The sequence below is a fragment of the Leuciscus leuciscus genome, assembly GCF_965113295.1.
Source record: "Leuciscus leuciscus genome assembly, chromosome: 1".
In the NCBI taxonomy this organism is placed as follows: domain Eukaryota; kingdom Metazoa; phylum Chordata; class Actinopteri; order Cypriniformes; family Leuciscidae; genus Leuciscus; species Leuciscus leuciscus.
In genome coordinates, this window is record NC_138725.1 from 24091364 (window position 1) to 24107530 (window position 16167).

At 40.4% G+C, this 16167-nt stretch overlaps 3 protein-coding genes across 4 annotated transcripts in view; 1 reads left to right on the forward strand and 2 right to left on the reverse strand.

Moving 5' to 3' along the window:
* LOC309498863 (uncharacterized protein) overlaps positions 1–16167 on the reverse strand; it is a 149665-nt gene that overhangs the window by 62117 nt on the left and 71381 nt on the right. The window lies entirely within an intron of this gene.
* Positions 97–3674, forward strand: LOC309514186 (uncharacterized protein; the record flags this gene model as incomplete). The annotated part of the gene is made up of 7 exons (XM_082190355.1): positions 97–139; positions 296–476; positions 2419–2478; positions 2666–2722; positions 2822–3027; positions 3150–3514; positions 3621–3674. The coding sequence occupies 6 exons, from the start codon at positions 97–99 to the stop codon at positions 3182–3184; spliced, it is 582 nt and encodes a 193-aa protein (XP_082046481.1). The 3' UTR covers positions 3185–3514; positions 3621–3674.
* LOC309514195 (uncharacterized protein) lies at positions 6431–9489 on the reverse strand (the record flags this gene model as incomplete). Its single annotated transcript, XM_082190365.1, has 7 exons — positions 6431–6695; positions 7090–7262; positions 7812–7915; positions 8043–8153; positions 8418–8509; positions 8799–8844; positions 9008–9489. 7 exons carry the CDS (start codon positions 9487–9489, stop codon positions 6483–6485), a joined length of 1221 nt encoding a protein of 406 aa, XP_082046491.1. The 3' UTR covers positions 6431–6482.

The following is a 16167-nucleotide window of genomic DNA, read 5'->3' on the forward strand; positions in this document are numbered from 1 at the left end:
TGTCTTGAGCTCATTGATTTGATAAATATTTGCTAATCTTACTCACACACTTTAAATTCATAGATTACACACATTCTTCCTGAGACGTATCCGAAGATGTCAGAACTGGAGGGTGCCTGGATGCTGCACAAAGCCAGGGGTAAAAAGCAAGAGATTGAAGTTGACTTTTTTTTCTCCAAGCAAAGGAAATTTATTTAATCTTTTTGTTTGTTATAAAGTTGTCATGTTTGAAAAGTATGATCCTTCGAACAAGGGGCAGAACATAAATATTTGTTTAATATTTGAACTTAAACAGGAGGATCAGGTCAACGGAAACTCAACTTGTTGACACCTGAAGAGGAAGGATACACAGGGGCCAGCCTTGTGAAGAGCTGGGGAGGCAAGGGCTGTCTCTATATTATGCGCATCCAGAACACACTGGGCATTTCTCCCCTACCCTTCACAGCTCTGGAGTTCCAGGCCATGCTGAAAGCCCGGTGTGTGTCATGCCAGGAGTATGTGCCTCTGCAGCTCCTCGGTCTCCATGTCAAGACATGTATCCAGTCTAAAGTCAAGGTTGAGGTATGGCTTGCTGATTTGAAACTATAACATTGATGTTCTTTCTCCTTATTTGATATACAGGTTGGTCATTGTGTCATTTCTTAAATTTCACAGCAACTATTGGATGGTGGGACCATGTTAGCAGTGTCCCTGTCAGCTTAACCCAAAATTGCTTCTGGCACTGTTGTTTATAGCTATTGTTTTTTTGTAAGTCATCAAGTCTTGATATTTAATTTTATAGACCCACTGTGATGATGACATTATCAACTTGGATGACGAAGTAGTAAGCTATCAATACAAATGAAGAGATCATACATAGCATTTCATATTATTGAGCCATACATTTATGATTTTATTTCAAATATATCTGATGTGAATGACCCAGAAATGTTTTACAGGCATCTGGTGATGTGCAGCCATCACATTTGGAGAGTAAGGTGAGCAAATTGCTTCTGTTTCTTCTTAAAGGGACATTGTGTAGGAATTTCTCCCATCTAGTGGTGAAATTGTATTTTGCATTCAAACGAATAATGCTCTCCAGCGCCTCACTTTTTCAAATGCGCGTTGCATCTACGGTAGCCGTTATGTACCTAAAAGCTATGACAGGATGTCTTATAATAGCACTTCGAGTTTTTCTTCGGGTGAACATGTTTGTTATTTAAAACAAACTGAAACTTGAAACAACGAAAAAAAGAATGTTACAGTATGAACTACTGACTGTCAAAAACATTAACTATGGTAATTAGTAGTAATGCCTTCTTTACTCGTTATATTTTTTGAAGTATGTGCATTGTTAGATATCATCATCATCAGAGCCTTCTCTAACGTTACTTTACTCAATAGCTGCTATTCATCAAAGAGCCTGTTTAACTTTTAACTATAAATGTTCGACTGTCTATATAATAAAGTACACAACCAAGCAATGAAAAAAAAGCTTGTAATTAACACTGTAACATTGACTTACCTGTCGAGAAGAAAGCAGGCAACTTCAGGGTCTCTTTTGAAAGCTTTCTCCTGCATTAGCTATCCTGACAGTAACCCTTGTTTTTGTAATCTCCGGTCACGTTTCCTTTTACGATCTATTTTGGACTTTTTCGACGACGAGGACTCCTTATCCTGTGACTCATATGTATGTATGAATGAACGGTGTATAAATAACCGTGCAGTGCAGCCTTTTAAACTTGCCGCGGCAGTGACAAGCGCCTCTCACTGCTCTGCTCCTCCGCTTCTGCTGGCTTCAGTCACGTGACGCTGGCTCTGAACGAAACGCGTTGTGGAAACGCGTTGGCCTAGTACTTTTTGTCCCTCTCTGCTATTATAGTTTTTCAAGATGGCGGAACTACATGGAAGCCTCCGTGGACTTACCCGTCCCATGTATATAAAGATAATAAATTCTTCGTTTACGAGGATTAGTCTGAACATTGGCATAGGTATTTGTACACCATTGAGGGCATATTTATGAATAAAAATATAGATTTTAGATAATAAAATACCTAAAAAGCTACACATTGACCCTTTAAGATTTAGGTTTTAAGAATTAACCAGTGAAATGTTTTACATCAGTGGTTCTCAACTCCAGTCCTCGGGACCCGCTGCTCTGCACAGTTTGTATGTCTCCCTTATTTAACACACCTGAATCAGATCATCAGCTCATTAGGAGAGACTCCATGAACTGAACTGAGTGTCAGATAAGAGAGACATACAAAATGTGCAGAGCAGCGGGTCCCAAGGACTGGAGTTGAGAACCACTGTTTTACATGATCTGTTCTCATCAAAGAGCATGTTTACATCTGACCTCTGAAAGAGTACATCTGCATTTTTAATGGATATTTAACACTGTTATTTTTTATTTTCATATGTTACTTGTCCATTGTGCAGTCAACTATTTACAAAAGATGACATCTATGTGCATGCAAGTGTCTGCGGGGACTGGGAGAGGTAAAAGCTTTTCTAAGTTTCTTCTTAGTATCTTACAAAGTGTGATGCATTTTGTATCCACTTGCTTAAAATGCTTAATCCCACTGTAGAGTCCCCTCATCGTCCCCCCTTTTATTAAAGAATTTGGACAGATGATGGATTAAGGTTACCTGTTTATTTAATTTTTTGTTATTGTTGATCTTTACAGCAACACAAATGAGGGAGATGCAGATATTAGTGAGGACACCGATGAGCACTTCGGCAGGTATGCTGTAGAATAATTTTTAATGGGATTGGATAATGATGCTTGCCTTGGTCTGTAGCACTGAATTCTCAACAATATTGTTTTGATATTGTTGTGTAGCGTATCAGACATCCTGATGTCACTTGAAAAGAAAGTTGACACATCCCGGTCATTCAACATCAATGTGACAAGAGAGGACCTGTTTCAAAGGGGGCTGAAACAGTGGGCCAGGCAAAAACAGGCCTCCCCAAAGAATCTCCTCAGGGTCTCCTTCATTGGAGAAAATGGAATAGACCAAGGCGCTCTTCGTAAAGAGTTCCTTACCGGTATGTGTGCCCCACCAAGGTCAATACACATGATGAAAAGCACATTTAAGAGATTATCAATGTGAATAATATCTTATACATATCTAATACATTTGACAAAAGCAGCTCTTTGTTCTTTACAGAAATGGTGTGTGGAATTGAAGCACGTTTTTTTTAAGGAGATGGGGAAAGGGGCAAAAACCCTAAATACAGTATCTGTGACTACCAGGACAACAGTTTCAAGTATGTGCCACAGTCTGTCATATAAAATATATGACTTTGTATTGTTTAATTAGGTAGTAAAAGTCCACTGCCATTTTGTTCAAAATAGCTTTTGTCTTTGTCACAAAAGGACTTGTGGGGAGATTTTTGCCACAAGTTTGGTGCAGGGGGGTCCTGCACCAACTTCCTTACAAGATGGTGCTATCATTTCTTGTGCCATGGGGAGATGGACAAGGTTGTTGGTGTACTCGTCACTGATCAGGATATTAAAAATCTGATGACAGAGGTATTTAAACAGTGTAATGCATACATTTTTCCAAGTCAGGCATATAAAGTTATCAGACAATGTTTGTCTCTTTTTGCAAATATCAAGGTTGTGTCTCTACTTTCAGGTGGAAAATGCAGAAGGTGGAGAAAGGCTGATAGACTAATCAGATGCGATTGTGATGGCCTTTTTTTGGTCAACATTTATTGGCCCAGTGTAGCCACATGCCACAGAGTAAGTTAACATAAACATAACACATAAATATTTGTCACAAAATGCTTTAGTGTTAACAATTTAACTCTGAATCAATACAGTATTATTTTCGGTTACACTTTATTTTAAGGTGTCCTTGTTACAGTGTAATTATATATTTAAGTACAGAGTAATATTAAGTAACTACATGTACTTACTATAGGAATAGGGTAGGATTAGGATTTGGTTGAGGGTTAGTTGCATGTAATTATGCATCATTTACTGTTATTACTACGGTAGGTACATGTAACGTATGTAACAAGGACACACCGTAAAATAAAGTGTTACCTTATTTTCTTACTGTTTATTAGTGCCATCGCTTTGCATGCACTGGTGAGGCTGATCCCGATCTTGAACCAGCTGCGTGAGGGATTGAGGCTCTACGGATTAGATGAGGTGTTAGCACAGCACACCCAGATGTGCCAGCAGCTCTTTGTCCCCGGCCACTTACAGGAAGTCAGTAACGTTGTGAATGAACAATTATTTTATTAGAACAGCCACTGTTAGAGACTCTGATGACTTGCTCTTATGGCATATTCTGCATTTTTACTTTAAGCTGCCTTCAAATGTGTGTTCAAAGAGCTAAACGCTACAGGCCAAAACATAAAATGAATCTTTAATTTAAATCTGCAATCCTTACTGTTTTACCGTGTTTAAGCATTTGATTTGCTTCCTTATTTTAGGTGAATGTAGACTTCCTTCTTCTTGCGCTATCTCCTGATTTCAGTGAGGAAGGGTCTGTGAGACGGCAGCGAGAGATGCGGATCATCAATTTTCTGCAGGATTTCTTGCAAAAGTTGGAAGACAGAGGTAACACACTGCTTAGCACCTTTTTCTATAATCCTTGTCCATCACTCTTACCATACTATCATGCACTTGTTTTCCACCGGTTTCATTTTATTCTATTTTTATTAGTTACTCCCTCTTTAGGTTTATATTCGTATGTGTATTCTGTCAAACCCCCGCCCATGTATATGACGAATGCATTTGTACTAACAGAAATGTTGGAAATTACTTATTTGTATTTGTCTCTGAGAAGAAGCAGACAACCAAGAAGAGGGCAGCCCTGAAGGTCAAAGTCACGTGGCAGCTGTGCACGGAACAAATGGTGGGGGGAAGCGCCTGTCAGTCCGGAGCTTCCTTCAGTGGGTCACAGGCAGTGTTGTTTTTGGCAGCCCTTTTAGTTTTAGTCTTAGTCTTAGTCTTTTGGACGAAAATGCTTTTTAGTTTTAGTCACATTTTAGTCACTTATAAACTTCATAGTTTTAGTCAAGTTTTAGTCGACGAAAACACAAAAAGGTTTTAGTCAAGTTTTAGTCGACGAATACACAAAAAGGTTTTAGTCAAGTTTTAGTCAATTTTAGTAAAAAAAAAAAAAAGTAGTCTTTAACAAATTATTTTAGGTTAAAAAGTATTGGAAATGGGCTTAGGTTTGACAGGTTGTAGCAAGTGTTGCAATTCGAGTGTTGTAACTCAATTCAATGTGAGCTACTACAACATTACACACAGATAAAGTGGTAACAGTGGAATCACTGTTTTACTCCAAAAAAGCCAGGAATAAAAACATTCTTACTTTGGCAATTGTGGCTTTATTATATAATTAGTTAAATAATAATTAATGTTATAATCTAAGTTATATAATAATTATATATTACTTTGTACCAATTAGCCTACTAAACTAATGCTCGGACACACTCGGTCTCTCTCGCGCGCAGACTCACTCGGTCTCTCTCGCGCGCAGACACACTCGGTCTCTCCCGCGCACTGTCGCTCGCTCGCGCAGTTCGTTTCGCTTTTGTCCAGTCCGGCGCCTCATATCGAAGATGTGTGGCGAGTGACTAGCCGCAGCCGCAGGTGTGTTGTTGTTGTGTGGAATCTGGTGCGCGGCATGGCGGCAGCCGGGTGGTGGGCGTACCCAAAACAAGGATAGGAATCGGCAGCATTGCTGATACTTTTTTAGCTCAAAACAGACAGATTTCACGCAAAATAGGCAGAAATGACATGCATTGTGAACGTCAGACTTATAATCATTTTCGTTCCGTCTCGTCTCGTCAACGAAAACTCGAAAACGTCTCGTCATGTTTTAGTCACCTTAGAGCCATTTTTAGCTAGTCATCGTCACGTTATCGTCATAAAAAAAAGGTGCGTCAACGAAATCATTTCGTTATCGTCATCGTTGACGAAAACAACATTGGTCACAGGTCAGGCACATGTTCCACTGATCGAATCCAAGAGAGAGGCATTCAAGATAACTGTTAATTTTGATCATGACTGCGACTCCCGCTATGGGGCACATAGCCTTTGTTACCTCATTGTCAATGCTTGTGCTGTTGCCATTACATTTCCTACACGCCACTTAGCCACCTCCCAAGAGTTTGAAAACAACCTAACCGAGGCAATCTGTGGTGGTTACGAGTTCAGCAGACACTAAAGTAGCATTTTAAGGTCCTTGTTACTTGTTTTAGTTACTTGGTAACTTTGTTACCCTTTTTGTGCTTTGTTTTTTATTTTCTACTGTGTACAAACAAGTGTACAACAAAGTTGTTCTATTGTTAAAAAGAAATCTAAAGATTTAACTGTGGTTGTTGTTACCCTTTTTGTGCTTTGTTTCTATTTTCTACTGTGTACAAACAAGTGTACAACAAAGTTGTTCTATTGTTAAAAAGAATAAATCTAAGATTTAACTGTGGTTGTTGTATATTTTATTTACATCACTTTCTGATCACAAAAACAAACATTAAACACCTGACAAAGCCTGAAGCACACATTCATGACATAGGAGGTAAAGGTCTCTAGTGTCAGTGTCTCCATTTTCTTCAATCAGCACCTGAAGCTCTACTAGCTGCTGTTCATTCAGTGGACACTCAAATTCAGGGACTACTATCACACCATCCACATCTTCTCCATAGTCAGCTGCAACATCCCAGTCAATGTCCGGCTCTTCAATATCCTGACAGTCGAACAAGACAGAAAAATACCGCTATCATTAGTCATCCCATGTTTACAGCATCTAATGTAATCTGTTCATCCCAATTGTTTGGCTTTTCAACATTAGCTGAAGATAAACATTTAGGGTTTGTATAACTATGCAACAAATTGATTTGATCAGGTGCTTAAATATTCGTATTGGTGTTAAACAGTACAAGTGTACCTAATGAAGAGGTTACTGAGTGCATATGAACTGTATTACCAACATTTGCATCAATTGTGATTGTTTCACCAGCTGAAGATGTGTTACACTGCTTAGAGCCTGGTGGGCCATTTCAAGGTTATATTAACAGCTTATTTTGGATATAAAATTTACTGTAGCAACTTAGTTGTTTTAAAAGGAAAAAAAAAAGAACCTCAAGTTTCTCTGGCTGGTCAATCGGTCGAAGCATCATTCCTGAGTGCCAAATCTGCTCAGGAGTTTTATTCCCTTCTGTTCTCAGTGGGTGGTTGTTCCAACCTTCCACAAAATCCTCCAGGTCTGCCTTCAGTTTAGGAAGGAATGTCAGGTGGACTGTCAAAAGATCTTCTATAAAGGGACAGGGTAGGAGTATGTTACTTTTCACAGGTGAGCTTTGAAAACATAACATTAATCATTGAATTGCCTTTCGTAAATACATCTCATTGATTTATGTTTTTTTCCCCCAGTATTTAACCATTTCTAAAATTCCACACTGATTTACAATGATATACGACTAGCCATTAATGTTTATTAAAGTGCTCCAGACATCTGTTAACCAATCCAATTGTGTTGAAATTGACCAATTATAAGGACGCCTGCGCCTTCCTTGTTTTCCACCTCAAGTCATGATTATTATTATACCAGGCAAGTTTTTAAGAACAGTTACTTATTTACAATAACGGCCTGGCAGGGGACAAAGACCTCCTGTATGGAATGGGTACTAGGATTAAATAAAATCAACAACAGAAGATGAAGGACAACAACAAACCTTACAAACCATGCACAAATCAAATAATAATAGAACACAGACATAGGAAACATTTAACTGACCAAGACGTACAACAATCTACAGAAAGTAGATGATAAATAGCACAATATGATGAGACAAACCCTTACCTCTGGAGGACACATCAAGAAGGTGATCCATCTCTAGGCTGTGGAGTGCGTTGTAATATTTTGATATCACACATGTTCTGATATCCCGCCACAAACGTTCAATCCTACGGATTTAGAAATTATTATTTTAACAATCAAGGACATGATAAAATGTTAGTATGTTATGATTTTACACACAATAGACCTCTTTATTAGCTTGGTAAAAGCATCCAAAATACAAAAAAGAAAAACCTTTGATTATGGACGCTTTTTCCTGACATGAAGCTTCCTCGATCAGTTCCACGGACAGTGAACATATATCGGGCTATTTCAACATTCTCCACTCCCTGATCACCTCTCACCCTGAAATGCACACACAGATGACCAGTGTGTTAAAATCTGTCAGTGATGTACAATACACAGAAATAAAGTGCTACATTGTGTCAGAATAAACGTGTTCAGCGTGGAGGGGTAAGGCTATGACTGGGAGAGTATAAGGAAGTAGAGTGTTGTGAGGAAACATTTAAAATTATAATCCTTGAGAACCCTGAGTTTACAGTAAATTCTTTCTTAAAATATAACATCCATCATGTTTGTGTCTGTACCTTGAAGCCTGTAAAAACTTACCTTGAGGGTATTCCATGCCTCTCAGTAGCTTTTTTGAAGGCAGTGAATGCGGTTGATGCACGATTGTTTGTTGCAGCATTCAAGCACATCACCTGTGTTATGAGACATTTTCATAAATGTACATTAACTATTTGTCAATATCTTACATGTACAATTGGATTACACTCTGGTCCCTTCATGCCTCAGGGAATCTGATATTTTAACACACCTTAATGACTCTTACTACCATGCGGCACCCTATATAATAACTTTTTCTCCCACGTCAACAGGGTAGTATTTCAGCCATCTGAATGCAACATGTAATTATTTGGTGTACATCATAGCAAATTTGCTTACACAGAAGGCCAACACATGAAAAGACCCAATGAAATGAAATCTTACCTTCCTGGAGTAGCCGTCCACTGCACCAAAAAGTACAATGTTGTACCTGATGGGAACAAAATAAAGACTTACATTACCAGTTTCAACCTGGATTTTTATTGTAGAAATGTCATGGCAACATACTTATGCTTTGAGATCTATCAGTGTCTGCATCATTATATTTAACAAAATAAATAAATAATGAATAATCTGTACTGTACAGTACTGACCTGATAAATTTGTGGTTAGTGTCGACATGCCACAGTGAAAGGGGCCCCCTGACAGAGTAAGTTCTTCGCACAATGCAGCCCAGTCCAGTCAGTCTAGAAAGAATCCCAAGCGAGTCCACTCGATGCATTGATGCAGTAACTCTCCTCCACTGGACGTGGATTCCCATGGACTTTAGCCTCCCTTTGACCATCCAATAGCCTGCTGTGGGCATTTCATTTTTGATGCGTTGGACTGCATTATCAAGCTCCTGGTCAGTAGCATTGCTGTAGTTCTGTCTGGCAGAGAGACCAAACTCCCTCATCCGTCTGTTGACTGTACTGGCTGAAACGCACAGTAACTTTGCGATGCAGTCCACAGACAGATTTATCTCCAAAAGCTCAACAAGTCTCTCCTTCTCTAAATTGTACCTGGGACGCCCCATCTCTCCAGCTACAGTTTCAACAGTACTGCTGGTAACTTCAGCATTTTCAATGTGGTCCATGACCAGATGGAGGAAATCTCTTAAGGCCTGTACAATATCTGGGGGGACATTTACATGCCTTGACAGTGCTTCCCAGAGGTACAGCTCCTGCCGACATGCAAACTGTAAGAAGTCCAAGTCAAGAGGCGTTCTTGAAAGTGCTGACTCTAATTTAATGATCAGCCAGGAAGTAATCTCACGTCTGACTATGTCCTGTTGAAGTGGAAAACAACATGAAACTAGATGCGAAAGTTCGTCGAGACAAACTTTAAGTTGGCTTGAGAAAGTTTGGACCAGAAAGTTTTTTGCTAGGCGGTTGCTAGGATGTTATGGGTGGTCGCTATGGTGTTGCTAGGTGGTTGCTAGGGTATTCTGGTTGGTTGCTATGGTGTTGCTAAGCGGTTGCTAGGGTATTCTGGGTGGATGCTAGGCGGTTGCTATGGTGTTGCTAAGCGGTTGCTAATATATTTTGGGTGGTTGCTAGGGTGTTTCTAGGCAGTTGCTAGGCGGTTTGCTAGGCTGTTCTCGGTGGTTGCTATGGTGTTGCTAGGCGGTTGCTAAGGTATTCTGGGTGGTTGCTGGGTGGTTGCTAGGGTGTTATGGGTGGTTGCTAGGCTGTTTTGGGTGGTTGCTAGGGTATTCTGGGTGGTTGCTAGGCGGTTGCTAGGATATTTTCAGTGGTTGCTATGGTCTTTTGGGTGGTTGCTAGGCGGTTGCTATGGTCTTTTAGGTGGTCTTTTGGGTGGTTGCTAGGGTGTTCTGGGTGGTTGCTAGGCGGTTGCTAGGATGCTATGGGTGGTTCCTAGGGTGTTCTGGGTGGTTTCTAGGCGGTTGCTAGGGTATTTTGGGTGGTTGCTAGGGTGTTCTGGGTGGTTGCTAGGGTGTTATGGATGGTTACTAGGGTGTTTTGGGTGGTTGCTAGGGTGTTGCTAGATGGTTGCTAGGGTGTTGCTAGGTGGTTGCTAAGGTATTCAGGGCGGTTGATATGGTGTTACTAGGTGGTTGCTGGTCACAGATGGTTACTATCGAGTTTTTATAGAGTTCTTAGCATGATCTTGGCATGATTTAACACTTCACTAATCGCTATTAGCATGTAGCTATTCACTGCTAGCATGTGTGGCATGTTGGAAGTGCTGTTTGCTAGCATGAGTCAAAATAGCCAAACCTCATCTCTATACGATGTTCTGATACAGAGATATAGGTCTTGCTAAACGGTTGCTAGGGTACTCAAGTTTGGTTGCTAAGGTATTCTGGGTGGTTGCAAGGTGGTTGCTAGGATATTTTCAGTGGTTGCTATGGTCTTTTGGGTAGTTGCTAGGCGGTTGCTACGGTATTTTGGGTGGTTGCTAGGGTGTTCTGGGTGGTTGCTATGGTGTTGCTAGGCGGTTGCTAGGGTGTTCTGGGTGGTTGCTAGGCGGTTGCTAGGGTGTTCTGGGTGGTTGCTATGGTGTTGCTAGGCGGTTGCTAAGGTATTCTGGGTGGTTGCTAGGTGGTTGCTAGGGTGTTCTGGGTGGTTGCTATGGTTTTGCTAGGCGGTTGATTGGTGGCAGGAAGGAGGGGGGTTGACACCGCAGGTAACTTCAGCATATCATTCCAAAATGACATCATGGCGCAAGTTGTGAATAACCCGACCTGGCCGCCACCTACGGAATTCAACCGTATATGCACGAGCCAGACTCTGAACCTGAGCTGGAAAGGGAAGATGTAGAGTCGATGGAAGGACGTCTACATCAAGATGTCTCTGAATGGTAAAGACAATCATTTTGACTGAGACATACATTATACCTTTTATTTAATGTAGATTACATTAACGGAGATGTAGTCTACTTTTTTTTATCAGCTTACAGTGGTTATTGAGATCAACGTTTGCTATCATGTGGTATTTTTGCCTTGTTTCACGTTGTGGTTTTTTAGACATTCAAATTTGTGAACGATTCCGGCGTAAAATGATTAGCACAGACACCTAACGTTAAGCCAGTGGGAAGGGTTGTAGGAACCGCGTCATTAAAAATGAATTTAATCCACTGGTCCCTGACAACTTGGTCCGTTCTTGGGAGAGAAAACACATTTAAGTTACATGTTGATTCTGGCAGTCAACAACAGAGCAACTCACATGTGCACTACGTTTCTGCATCTTTCGCGACTGAATATGAGGGGGAGAGGGGCAGGGCGGGCTTCCTGCAGCATATGTCTGCGGTGTCCATATATGGCATATCCTGCCCCGTCATGACGTCAAGTCGGGGCAGAAATTAAAATCTCGTATTTGAGTGCGCGTGCACGTGGGCTATTTTACAAACCCTGGGTTAAACAAACGCTTCACTTTTAAATATCGGCTTCCCGGCCAGTGTATAATCGTTAGGCAATCATAACATACATTGATTTTCGTGGAAAAGTGAAAATTGCAGGTTATGACTCCTTTAAGAAGTTTAAAGTGGTTTGAAGTATAAAGTAGTTTGAAGTTTATGATAGATAGATAGATAGATAGATAGATAAATAAGTTAGATTGATAGACACACACACACACACACACACACACACACACACACACACACACACACACACACTAACTCGCTCACACACTCACTCAGACACGCACACTCAGAGTTTGAGTTTAGAGTTTATAAGTGTATAAATTGATGAGTTTATAAGTGTACGAGTTTTTGAGTTTGAGCCACTCCGCCCAAGTAGCTGTGCTCCTACGCCTAGTGAGAATACAGTTCCCAGTATTTATACGATTAAAAATGGTCTCTGTCTCATATAGCCTTGTTATTTGTACACGCTGTGACAATACAGATCGCAACACATAAATAGGAAAATGTTTGCATTATTTTGTCACTTATTCATGGGTTTCATCCGGTCCCTTTCCACAGGTGTATTAATCAAGCACAATGCAGTCTGCATTCATAATCTAGGTGCTTGATTTTATACACCTGTGAAAAGGGACCGGATGAAACCCATGAATTGGGATTAGTATGCTACCTTATCCATTTACATCCAGTCTTTGTGCTAAGCTAGGCTAGCGGTGGGTGCGTCAAATAACACTTACAGAACGCACAGAAATTAAAAAGGTATGTATGGACTTATCTAACTCTGGGGGATACTGTGAATAAGCTAAAGTCCCAAAAAGTCGGAGTGTTCCTTTAAGGTTGATTAGCTTATGTCAGCTACTTACATGTTCCAAACAAATTTCAGATTAAATTGCTACATTGTCAAACACACAGCCCCCATCATATATCAATATCACTTACGCCTACATCTTCAGGTGTCGCCGCCATTCCGTCCACTGTGCAGTGTTAACTGAATGACTGAACTCCGTCAGATACTTTGACTCCGTGCTTCTGTAATGAGAGCTGTCAATCAAGGTACAAGGATGTCCCTGTGGGTGTGATTACGATGAAAGTGACCAATCATAAGAGGGTCAGTGCCCTCCTTGGTTTCCGCCCCCAAATTGTCAAAAGTCATGAAGACTCGAGGGAGCAGAAATCAGCTGAGCGAGCAGAAATCCACTGCGCGAGCAAAACAGCACTCCGCGAGCAGAAGCCCGCTGCGCGCGAGCAGGATTCCACTGTACAAGCAGAGTTAACCTATGAGAGTATGCCAGGCGCTCGCTCGCAGCTACCTGTACACCTGTCGGTTGTTGAATTTGTGCGCGAGTACTTTTATCATGCCAGCTGAAGGTTCATTTTTGCGCGTGTGAAATAACATAATGTGCTCGTGAGCATGTCTTACACACTCATAACTTTTGACTAAAAAATAACGCCATAAATGCGCTTCATGTGTCTTTCACTTACAACGTACCCATGTCTTAATGCCAAAGACGCACTATATCTTTATATGACATTCCTAATTTAAAGTAAAATGTTATTTCTTCTGTCATCTCCATCTCTGCTGTTGCCCAGTCTATGCTATGGTACGGTTACAGTATTGGCCGCTGTGGCTCCCTCAACTCGTGGCCACGACAAATAGATGTCGTTCTCTCAAAATATGAAGTCGTGGCCACGAGAAAAATATATCGTTCCCTCAACATATGATCTCGAGGCCACGACTTTGCATCGCGTGGCCACGACATAATGATGTTGTTACCTCAACAAAATGATCTCGTGGCCACGACTTAATATGACGTTCCCACAAGATATTATGACGTTCCCACGACTTAATATCACGTTCCCACGAGTTTATATGTTGTGGCCACGACAAAAATAAGTGAAAAAAACATGTCCCCTCCCGGTCACCGTATTTTTTCATTTCATAACTCCTGACACAAATTAAGACATAACTGTCACTATAAGTTTCTCAGAATACAATAGTTGTCAAATACTGAAACTTGAGTCTTATATCTTTTTAATGATGTATAGTTTGTCAAGATATAACATTTAATCTGATAGTAACTCTGAACTAAATAAATAAAAAAACGCTTCAGTGCGCCGACGCACTGGTGAAGTTTAACAGCTTAAAGGATAATTCCGGTATTTAGCACTTTGAGTCTCTTTTCTGGTTTGTTTTGGATGAACTAGAGTGGTGGACACAGAAATGTTGACGATGGGTCCTGTCTCGACTTTTTGACTCGTTTAGAATTGCCCATGACCGCTTCAGAGCGGCTGGCTATGGGCATGCACGAACATGTCCTTAAAACAACCCTTAACGTTCATTTTCAAAACTGTGCAACTCACCGAGTGGTTAGTGGTGTTCATTGATGATTAAAAACAAATATATCGGCGCAATGTATGATTTCAATCCGTGTTATTTGCTATAGTGGAACTATTTTTTCAGAAACCTCACAACCGCGTATAAACTTCTGCTCGATATTTGAGTCTGAAGCGCAGTAATATCAACGAGCAATGAGTCCTCCAACAGAAATCAATGGGATTTTACAAAATGCCAAATAAAACACGACAGAAACTGTATTTCGCTACGCTACTTGTTTTGGAACATCAACGAACATCACTAGTTGAAAAATGAATAATTAAGCTACTTCAGACCAACCCATTTTAGATTTGCGAGATCCACCCACAAAGTTACTTGCGTTACACATTACATTTATTTTTTTTGCACTGTTGGGAGGAGTAAAATTGGAGTAAAAACCAGATGCATTTATACTTGTCCAGTTTTGACTGGAATGCGGTCTTAGACCACCTCCTGAAGTAGTTTGAGCGATCGGATTTAAATCCGTCTCAAATACGTTTCGGAGGGCATTTACACCTGGTCTTTTCACAATCGCGATCACAGAAAACGCATGTGCCCTGTCCCAAATGGCACCCTAAGCACTCGTGGTCTTCCTCTGAGTCCGCACTTTCGTGATGTAACGCTGCTTTGACTGTCGGGAAGAAGTGTGCAGCGGAGCTTGCATCAGTGCGGTCTCTGTAAAAGTGTGAATCGAGGGCGCAAATCGACCACAAATGGGATACCCTACGGCCTCACAGACTTAACGGACACGTGCACGCGGCAGCCATTGTAAGTCCACAAGACCGAAGGTGCATATGAAGTGTGCCATTTGGGACAGGGCCATGGAGTGTCCATGTGTGAACAGCCCCTAATGTACAGCATAACTGAACATCTTTGCCTTTACTGAAAAACACATAAAATAACACTTAATCCCTAAATTTACTATCCTAATGCAGTCCCTTGCATACATGTCCTCCATTTCCTGTCAAGTTTAACTTTAATCCTTATCATCCTTTTTACTAATGACTAATCACTTTACTAATGACAGGCAAGTGTGCTTGATCTAAACTCTGCCCTATAGAGCACTATCAGTGTTTTACTGCATGAAGCGCTGTCTTTTTTGATGAATATCAGTTAAAGATTATTCACTTTACTTTCATTTTTAGTTAGGCCTATATATGGTTTGAAACTCTGTTTATTTATATCCTATAAAGGGCTATCTAGATTTTAATTGCATCAGTAAAAGGTCTTGAACCTGAAAAATGTGTGAAGCGCCGTCTTTTTATGATGAATATCAGTTAACACTAGAAGTGCCAGAATTCCATAACTACTAGAACTGCCGCAAGCGGTCATTTTGACCGCTAGATTCCGAACTCTATATCTTTAATGATACATACCCAATTGAGAGATTAATGCATTTATTGTATTAGGATATATTTTAAAAACAAAACAACACCAAACTGTACATTTAAACAAGTTTAATTATACATTTATAAATAATATCTGTAGATGTCCTGAACAAAATAACGGAGTAGCCTATGTTTTCATGTTTCCACTGTTCGATCGCGCCCGCGCCCGCCAACACACACACACACACACACACACACACACACACACACACACACACACACACACACACACACACACACACACACACACACACACACACACACACACACACACACCATATTACAGCATTGCAGTCTTGACATTGCAGCCTGTTCATTATAGCCATAATAAAATAGTCAACCTAACATATACAAATTCCACTGCTCTGTTTATATAGTCAGTATAGCCTCATACAATTCGTACCATTTTGCACGTGTGAAGAGGATGATTTTTTCCGTCGATACTGGAACGTGAGTGAAGTGCAAAGCCTATAATAAAGTAGTTTAGTTTAAAATAGTTTACCATCCAAATACATCGCAAATGTTGAAACATTTTGATTCTAATTAGAGAATTACGTGAGCCTAACGCCGCTTACTTTCACTTTCGCTTATAAAGTATTTCATTTTGGCTTGTTTATAGTTATTTTTT